Raw genomic sequence first — 9,930 nt, 5'->3', positions numbered from 1 at the left:
TCAGGAGCTCATATTTTAGCCTCTCCAGTCTTCTCCCCTCTCCACCCTTTTCTCCAGTTGCTTTCCTGACAGCAGCCTGTGTGGCTGGTCTCTGCACTGCCAAGGAGGGCCAGTGGAGCTTCAATTTCCAGCTCTAAGATTGGAACACTATCTCCATCCTTGGATCTGGGAATCCAAAATATTCTGCGGCCCTTAACCCAAAGGATTGCTCCCACAGTCTACTAACAAGAACAAAAAGCATAACAGAGTTAGCAATTCCAGATAATTAAGTAGGAAGCTGAAATATACCGGTATCACATTGTGGATGGAGTTTTGGACTGGGACTTAGGAGGTCCAGGATGTAGTCCCTGCTTGGCTATGAGGTTCATAGGTTCATAATGGTTGATTAAGGCCATTCACAACACTCAGCCTAACCTACCACACAGGGTTGTTGTGAGGATAGCATGCAGAGAAGGAAAAGAACCATATAAACTGCCTTGGGTTCCTTGAAGTAAAAAAGGAAGCCTGTAAATATAATAAATAAAACGATAAACCAGTGGCCCATCTTGGTTAGTATTTATCTGCAGCGGCAGTGTTGAACCTCTTTCAGTTCAAGGGTCAAATTGCATTTTGGAAAAATGGATGGTTGTCAGAGTAAAAGGCATGGGGCTAAAAACACCAGCACATTATAGATTAAAACTCTCACTGGCAGTCACTAAACTTAGAAGCAGCATTGCAACTGTTTAGAATGGGAAAGATTGCCTAAAAGCCCAGAGCAAACCAAAGGTTCAGTGAAAGGTGTGATCATAATAGTGACAGCTCAGGACTCCAGTTGGATTTGGCCCTTGAGTCTGAGGTTTTCCGCTCATGGTCCACACTGACCAGCAGTAGCCCTCCAGTTATCCAAAATATTTTCCAGCCCTACCTTGAGACAGTGGGGATTGTAGCTTTACCATTGAAGTGTACTCTTCCTTCTAAGTGATGTGCAAATGAGGAATATGAAAATGTCATTCATGTTTGTGAGTTTTTAAAGCATTTGGTAACCTCTACTAGGGACTTGACAAAAATAACCTTAAGTAGGCTTATCAAAATTGCTAACTCTCATGATCAAACAGATGGTGTTAGGACTCAAAGAATTTGTAAAGAAAGTTAGCAGTTCAATCCTATACATGTATACTCAGAGTGGGAGTTAATCCCAGGTGAGTGTGTATATAGGGCTGAGGCATATATTGTATTTTTTGAAAAAGGGTTTTTTAAGGACAAATGTTAAAGGCCAAATGAAATTTGCCCCTTTAGAGTTCCACCTTTGCAACTCTTACAAACACAGCCAAGTGCCATATGGCCCAAAATGCAGAAAACCAATTTTAAAAACAAACGTATCACTCCCTCCCCCTCAATTGCATTTCTCTCTCTAATATTACAATATTCATTAAGGCTGCAATACTATACACACTTTTTAGGGAGCAAGCATTCTTGAAAACAATGGGATCCATGAGTAAACACACTTAGGTTCGAGCTTGTAAGGCCATAGGGCATCATGACACAATCCTGTGGAAGCTTCTTCAGACTTAAGTCCCATTGCATTCCATGGGGTTTACTCCCAGGTAATTGTGTATAACAGCCTAAACGTTATTTTTAAATAACTTGATCGATTCCAGGAATCCCCATCTTATGCTTACCACCTAGCTCTGGCAAAAAAAAAATGCGCTACCCTGCTTTCCTTTTATTGATAAATTTGTACCGACCTGGCTAAATTTCTCATCCCAGGGATCATACCGTTCAAATACTTCCACCCAAGGAATAACACAATTGCTTCCCCAGTCGCGAGGCAGCGGAGGTGTTAAGGGAAAAAAGAAAAAAAAAGGGAGGCGAGCATGCGCAAAGTCAGTGGACGAGGCCTCGGTTGGAAAGTGAGGGGGCGTGGCTGAGAGAGGGCATAGGCGGCTCGGATTCCAGAGAGGGGCGTGGCTAGCCCCCGTCTTCTGCGCTGAAGGTGCACGGCAGCTGTAGCAAAAGCGACAGGTGCGCGTAGTTGGGAGAGGTTTGGTGGGGAGCGGCTGCCAGAAAGTCAAGGTAGGTGGAGGGAGAATTCTGTCGATTCGATGATCTTGCTGTCGAGCACTTTCTGAGATACTCTAATCGTGCCTTGGAAAGCGGTATTTTTGGTTTCTCCATCTCTTGGGGATTTTTCATGTGCGCGCGTGGGGGCGATGGATGTCTGTTTTCCTTTAAGAAGGTGGTAGCAGATCTCGGAAAAGCGCTTCCTTTTCCCGGACGGCGGCTGCGGTGTTGGCAGGTGGAATTGAGACATGTCATCTCCCTGCCCCCACCCTGGGATCTGTCCATGAAGTGGATCCTGTGGTCGGGGAAGCGATGATAGAAGAGTACTAATAAAAGAAGCGGTGGTCTATTGGTTAAAGTGGGATACTACGTTATACGCGTAAAAGGCAGTGCTATAATCTATGAATTGCTTTATGGTGGCGACTGGGGGAGGGGTGCCGCAATTGGTATCAGTTTTCCTCAAATGCTTTGACTAAACAGGAGTCGATGAGAACTAAGACTTCTAGCGCGCTAAACGGAGCAAAGGTTGACGGGCAGGTGTATCTTCATTGTGTGCGCATTGCGGGTCGGATTGTTCCTTCTGGGCTTAAAAAGTAAGAATAGTAGTAGTCCTGGAAGTTTCTGTGTTGCTTTTTCCTGAAGGGGAGGGCCATTTCCTTGGGAATGGTATTACTGAGTGTGGTACTGCTTGTGCATAACTGCCAATATTAGGTGGTGAGTCTTTGGGGTCTCTGTTTCCTGTTCTATACATAGTAAAGCAATAGTTGGGTGCTGTATTTTGGGAAGAGAAGCTGGTCATGCAATGTAATATGTTAATAATATTGACAAATAATATGGGATCATTGTTAAATCAGTAAGATATTTTCTTGTCCATGCTTCAAGTTACGTATGTTCCCATCTTTGTTTTTTAAGGCATTTTTTTAAAAAAGAGCTTCCCTTCATGTAAAAAAAAAAAAATTAAAATCCTTGTAGAATAAACTCCATGAAGATGAGAGGTAAGGAGCCAGAGGCCCAAGAGGGTTGTACTTGCTTACTTCATTTTCCTCAACCATTGAGTATTTGGTGGCTTCCCAGCTATTCTGCAGTAGTTTCCCTATTCTAAAAGACAGGAAAACCAAACAGGCATTTCAATTGTCTTGAGGTTTTTGGAGCTTTGCCCGGGGGGTGGGGGGGTGTCTGGAGTTTATGGATGACTTGTTGGTTCCAGAAAGTGACTTGACCATTCGTGAACAAGTATCTGGAGCTCACTAGTACCTAAAGTTAGTCTGACTTAAACAAAAAATTGATTTTTCCCCTCTGTAGTTTGGCATAGCCCAAGACTATCTGCCTGTACTTACAACCTGTGCATTTGGTGATACAGTGTTCCCTTCCCCTTTTTTGGCTGAGGCTGATCAAGTAATATGATTTTTTGTCACTAACTACTATTAATCTTTTGTAGTACTGATCTAAATAGCTCTTGAAGGAAACCACTTGGTAAAGATATAGGAGTCTTATGATAGCTAGCTATCATAGTGTTAAAAACTACCTGAGTCTTGCCTTGATGACTGATTTCCTTTCCCAAGACTGTACCACACCTTCTTCCTGATGAAGATAGATTGGCACTGGTTGACTCTACAGATGCCTGTGTATTTCCAGTTTAAGTTAGGTGCTTCTAGCAGAGAAGCTTTGGGGGAAAAGACGATCTAAATCATAAGACTTATATACTTTTGGACAACACCTGTGTAGTGGTTATTCTGTGACATGTTAAAGCTCTGGGTGTATCTGAGTTACAGGCTAATTAAGGTTGGTCCAAAATCTCCTGGCAAGTTATGCCCTTGACTCATTTTTGTCTACCCAAGCATTGGAAATCACTGCTGGGTGCATAGTGCAAATGAGGAAGTAGCTGCTGATGCCTAGAGTGGAAATCTCCCTTAGAATCAAAGTTGGATATTTTTGACTCCGACCTGTAAAGAATAAATATCTGAAGTGGTGCTCTTTGGTTATAATTGACAAGGCTTGTGGAATTTACCTCAGCATAAAACATGGACATCATTCTTTTCCTATTATTTTCTTCCTCTTGTGTTAGGTGGATCGAAAGAAAAAGAAAAAAATGGAGTGGGTGTATCTGTGTTAAAGTCAATTTATGATTATTCCTTTGAGGTCTTTTGTGGAGGGTCAGAGTGTTCAGGGAAAAATGTCTTCTGTCAGCCTACAAATAACATGATATTAGTGGCACTTTCATTCTCTGGCATTCTCTGTGTAATACTGAACAGACCTCCTGCAAATAGCTAAGGGCAAGGTACAATATTCACACTTCCTCCTGCATGTGTTTAAAACATAGTGGGCTGGAGAGGGGATGATGTTAAGCTAACTATATTAACAAACTTCTGCTCTTTGCAGTAGAGTGGAAAGGGGAGTGAAAGGAATGTCAAACTTGTAGCATTTATCTTCTCTTCCGTGTCTTGATAAATACTTGGAGAAGAGATCCAGAACTGTATTATCTGCTTCCCAGGCATTAAGCGGATTAGTTGCCCCAGTGTTTTCTGGCACCATGTGCATGCCCCATCAGTATAAACATCAAAACTAGACTGAATATTGCATATGACCTAATTAACATTTGATGATCCATGACATCATAGAATTTACCATGGGTAATGGCTTCAAAGCCACTCAAAAGTTTATTTGTTGCATTTGCCTTCTGCTTTTCCTTCAAGGAACCCAAGGTCGTGTACATTAACCCTCCTCTCTTTTTTAACTTCTCAACACTTGTGAGAGGTAGACTAGTTTGGGATTTCCTCACTGGATTCACACAAAGCACCAATCCATACTTCGATGAGTGGATGTTGAAACATGGGTCCTTGTGTTCTGTAAACCCAACTGCACTAACAAACCATCACAAACAACACAATACAATAACACAGCATTGGCTCTTTTTGTGGACTGCTTGTGGTTAATAAACCATGGCTTGTGCAACTGGGTTCGCACAGCACAAAACCCATGCTTTGATGGTAACTCATACTGCAAGTGTGGGTGGTTGCATTATATGAACCCAGCCACTGCTTGGTCCAAAGTTACCCAGTGAGCTCCATGGCTGAGTGATGTTTAGAACCCAGTTCCTGCCTAATACTCTAACCACTGTACAGGCAGTACCTGGGTTATGAACAAGTTTCATTTCTGAGAAAACAAAAAATTGTCTTTAAATCAGATCACATATAGTCAGCCCTCCACTTCCATGGAGGTTAGGCGTACAGGACCCACAAGTGGAAAAACTAATATCGCTAGGCTTCCCCCACCCCCACCCAAATTCACTGGTGCCTCCTTTTTGCAGCAAGGAAATGCTGGAGAGATTTCCCTTTCTGGATGGGTGGAGCAGGAAGGCATGCTTTGGAAGCCTTGCTTTCCCTTCTTCTCTCTCTATGGGGATGGTGATTTTCCACAGTATTCTTTTAAAATTAATAGGGTGTATGACAGATCATTTGTAAGTATGGGTTGTTTGTAACTCAGACGTTCATAACTTGGGAATTGAACATACTGCACTGACTCTCTAGTTACTATTGCTCTGGTTATACTGGTTACTGTCTCAATTCTTGCTGGCCTTAACATAATGTTAACCAATGCTACTAATGACTATGATGTTCCTTTCCCTCTCTCTCTCACCCATGAATGTTGTAATGTAAGTATATTGGTTTGTAGGAATGTTCCAATTTTGGTTAGAGCAGTTGGACTTGAACTCTTGAATATACTGAAATTTTATAAAATGTTGACAATCCAGGGAGTAGAAATAGATTATGAACCTGCATTGTGGCACATCCTAAGGACTTTGGACAAGTATGGAGGAATGTAGGAAGCTACCTTAAACTGACCAGGTTCAAACAATGCAATAAACAATAGTGGTTTACAAGCCAGGGTGGGTTCTTGCATTGACCCCAGCAGTATGGTTTCTTAACCATGCACAAGTCACTCTTGACTATAAATTGCCATGGTTTATAACGTGTGAGCCCAGTTAGACTGTCGGTACAGTTAATTCGGTATTGTTGGCACTGACTGGCAGCAGCTCTAGTATATCACTATTTTTGTGTTAAACATTAAAAATATTTGAGAAAGTTTTGGCTACTTTAATAACTAGTGGTTGACCCAGGGCTATCTGGTGGTGATGTCACTTTTTAAAGAAAGCGACATACATAGAATGCCTTTTTATGTGCATTTATAATGTGTCTGCGCAACATCTGCCTCATGTTGTATAGAGGAACACTTACTACAGAGTTAGACTTGGACGCAGCTCCTGGCTATCATGTATACTTGGCGGTAAATGTTGGGCTCCATAACAGACTGAGTGACACTAATGGGTTCTTGCTGAACAGAGATCCAAATCAGGATTTCCTACATCCATATTCAAAACCCTTTGCATTGTTTCTCTTTCATTATTGATTTAAATGGTTCTTTTGAAATTAAATATGTGTAAGGGTTCATTGCTTTAAGCTTTAAAGAATCATCCTCAAAATTGGGCCTATGAAAGCAGTTTCTAAAGGAAATTTAATTTTATGGAGAAGTGTAATGAGGGACTTATTCCTTAAGTGTACCCTGCACTGAATAGCAAAAGCAGGTAATTGTGCTATTGCAGATGGCCTTTTTAATGCCATAAATGTCACTCTTGGAAACAAGGAACCCTTTATATAGGATGTTAAATGACCCTCCTCTGTTTGAATAGGAGCCTCCAGATTCAATAGTGATCTCTTATCAGCTGTTTTTTCCAAGTTCTAATCGCAAATGTCTGTTACTGTGTTTTTATTAACTCATGCTTTTTTAAAAAAAATCTGCCTGTATTGCAAATATTGTAGAAAGTTCTAAATTTTCATCTCATGAACAAGCACTGCTTTTAGGAATTCTTCGTGGCAAGTGATCCTCACATCTCCAGAAATCAGGTGGCTCCAGTTTAAAGAGTTGTGTGATACCTCACTCTAACCTAGACCACAGCCTGCTTTGTCAGGTGCACCAAATAGGCTAAAGTAGTTAGGTGATTATGTGGTTCATTTGTTCTTTAAACTTCCAGGTTTTTTTAGTTCAGTCATGATCTCATGCTTGCTCTATTAGATTAGGATTGTTTTTGCAAGAAGATGTTCTGAAGTTGGTTTTCTCCGCTCAAATTTGTTAGCTAACTGATGCAAAAGCAATGAATGTCCAAAGAAGTGCTCCTTTATAACACTGGAATAAGACATACACCGTTCCTGACACATGCAGCCTTATGCTTCTTGGACCCACCATAGGCTGTGATATTTGCCTTTTTAAAAGAATAAGGAAAGTCTCGTGCTTCCGTAGTTGTAGAAGCCCATGTTTACAGCTTCATAGTTCATGACTGAGAATGCGTTGGCAGACCATCTAGCCTCTGTTTGAATATCTTGATGCTGTGATGCAAATCAAGCTCAGGCACAATGGTTGCCTGAGCTGGAGACACCAAGGGGCTAAGAGAAACAGTCTTTAAATATTTCATATAGGAAGGTATGAGGGTCCAGCCTCATTGGCCAATGCCTTCATACATGACTGTGTATGAATCCGGCAGAAAACACCCAATGCCCTGTCAAAACCCACCTTTAAAGAGGATCCTTTGAAAGCTGGCTGTCAACACTTATTTTCTCTGGAAAAATGAGAGGTGCATTTTTGCTCCTTCCCAAACTGCTGGAGTTCCAAGATTTGGGAAGTGTAAAATGTGCATCACTTGAGGACTGCTGGGGCAGAAAGAAGAACTCAAAGCTTTCACTGTGGAGGGGGTATAAATCCCATCACCCCCATTTTGTGAGTGAAGATCATCCATGCCTTTGCTTTCCTTTGCCAAATCACTTTCTGACTACTGTTAGGGCAGAGCAAACTCTATTTGAACCCTCCCTGGGACAATGCCAAGACCGCTGTTTGCTGTGCTATGATAGCAGACCCATCCCTGGAATATTGATCCAGCCAAGACTTCCCCTTTTTTAGGCCCAAGCATCTGTGCAGTGCATATGTCTGACTATAAAAAGAAAACACTTAACAAGAAACCCTGCTCACTTTTGGGGTACACAAAAAATGAGTGGCATGCCAGTGACAGTCCTTCCATTATGCCATTTGAGCATTTTGAAAGGTTTGCCACTAGTGCCAGTATGGGTAAGATTGCCAAAATAATAAAGGGTTGGGGTTTGGTTGCTATCTTTGACTTGTCCTTGGCTGACTGCTGCACTTCATCCATATTTAGCCACAGTGGGATCAGTCATCTGGGTTCACATGACACAAGTCCTGACTGTGGGTAGAACTCCCTAAAACAGCTCAGTTTTCAGGGTAGCTTGTTTGTTTGGGGGTAAAAAAAGCCTCCAGGGGTCTACTCAGCTAGCTGCAGATGACACAAATCTGACCATGGCTGTTGACCCATGATGGGTTGTTATACTGTATGAACCTGATCACTATCGGGGAAAAGAAATAACACACAGTTTCAGCATTGTCTAAGTTGCAAATGTTGTGGAAGTTTAAAAAGGAAGCACCTTTTATAATAAGAGCAGGGTGCTGTAGGGACCAAGCCAATTTATCTCAAAACACAGCATTCTAAGCTGTATTGTGAGCTAGAGGAGTGGGGCGGGGTAGGGGGGTTAGAATTCATTACTGAAATATCAAGGTTAGAAAGCTGTAAGATTAGCCAAGTGGCCGGTGGGAACTAGACCACCTCTGGTTCAGGGGAGACCTGTAGAACAAGGAGGGTCAGAGGGGCAGGGAGTACAAGTTCCTCAGCTCAGTAGTTCATTGTCAAGTGAAAGGAGCAGTTAGGGTTAGGATTCCCACTGTCTGGCCCCACAAGCAGGTGAACCTCTCTGAGGATGGAACTAGCACTTTTGCAAGACAAGGGAAGAAGATTATTAAGTTTGCAATCAGCTTCTGTCATGACCAAGAAATAACTCCACAAATTGAGGGATCATTACCTTGATAGATGCTACTTGTTAACATTTATATTAATGGACCTAGCTGGGAAATAAGTGAATTGACTGAAGTTGCCAAGTCCTGTGTGGAACATCACCTCATGCTGTTTCTCTCAGTAACAGGGAATGGGTCAGGCTATATTTTGGAGTTGAGGTTTGTTGGAAGGGCAAACACTGGCAACTGTTTAGTGCTGCTTCAGAATTGCTTGTTCTTTACTTCCAATTATTGTAGTTGCCAAGGAGGTTAGTGTACCTTGCAGGTCTGTGTCTGTGTTAAAACTTTCTGCATCTCTCTTTGCTACATGCACTGAATTTTCAAAATTCCTGACTTCAGTTGAAAGCTGACTGTTTTTGCCAGTAAGGGAGCCTGTTCCTCAGTATTTAAATAATAGTCAGCCAAAGCGGCTTCGGGCTTCCGAAGTCCAACTTGGTCCACTCTGGAACTTCTGCTTCAGTGGGGAAGGGCAGGAAGGCCTATCTATGTGGTGTTTACTCTACAAATGAGTGTTCATGTGTAAACATCATTTAGTAGTAATCCTTTTGCTATCCAGAACAGGCATTGGGTGTGTCAAAGCCACTGACTCAGCTAGCGATAGAAAGCCACTGACCTGGCTGGTCTCTGTGAATGCTGTTCTTGGGGAATTCTGCATTGCCTTGGAAGCCTATCAGTGGTGCCTCTTTGCCTGCCACTGCTCCTAATCTTCCCACTCTGTGCAAAAAAGGGCCTGCCCAACATCACTCTCAGGGCTTGGCAGGTGAAGGGAAGTGAGTGTTTCGGGATACATTCTCAGCCTTGTGTGGGGCAAGGCCAGTGTTCTGTATGAATGGAATGGGCACCCTAGAAGATATATCACACTTCTGCACAATGCGCAAATGGGTCAGTGTAGAAAGTTTGAAATAGCTAAAATAAGTCTTGTTTGACTTAAGTCCATAGTTGTTTATAATAGACATTTTTATATGGGCATCTTAGGCCTTC

The 9,930-nt window shown here is 42.2% G+C and overlaps 1 protein-coding gene across 4 annotated transcripts in view; it reads left to right on the top strand.

Moving 5' to 3' along the window:
* The first annotated feature begins 1,941 nt into the window (after positions 1-1,941).
* The window catches only part of LIMA1 (LIM domain and actin binding 1), a 53,893-nt gene continuing 45,904 nt past the window's right edge, over positions 1,942-9,930 (top strand). The window contains exon 1 of one of the 4 annotated variants that reach the window (XM_044422026.1): positions 1,942-2,052. Coding sequence is in view for 2 of the 4 variants with exons in the window: in XM_044422025.1 (XP_044277960.1) it covers positions 2,527-2,633 (107 nt within the window). In the remaining 2 variants the exon portion in view is untranslated. Of the gene's footprint in view, positions 2,053-2,509; positions 2,634-9,930 lie in introns of those variants that run through there. The other 3 variants (XM_044422027.1, XM_044422025.1, XM_044422024.1) reach the window with 3 other exon arrangements.

This window comes from Varanus komodoensis, unplaced genomic scaffold (assembly GCF_004798865.1).
Source record: "Varanus komodoensis strain SLA01 unplaced genomic scaffold, ASM479886v1 scaffold12, whole genome shotgun sequence".
In the NCBI taxonomy this organism is placed as follows: Eukaryota; Metazoa; Chordata; class Lepidosauria; order Squamata; family Varanidae; genus Varanus; species Varanus komodoensis.
This window is presented reverse-complemented; position numbering and strand designations above follow the sequence as displayed.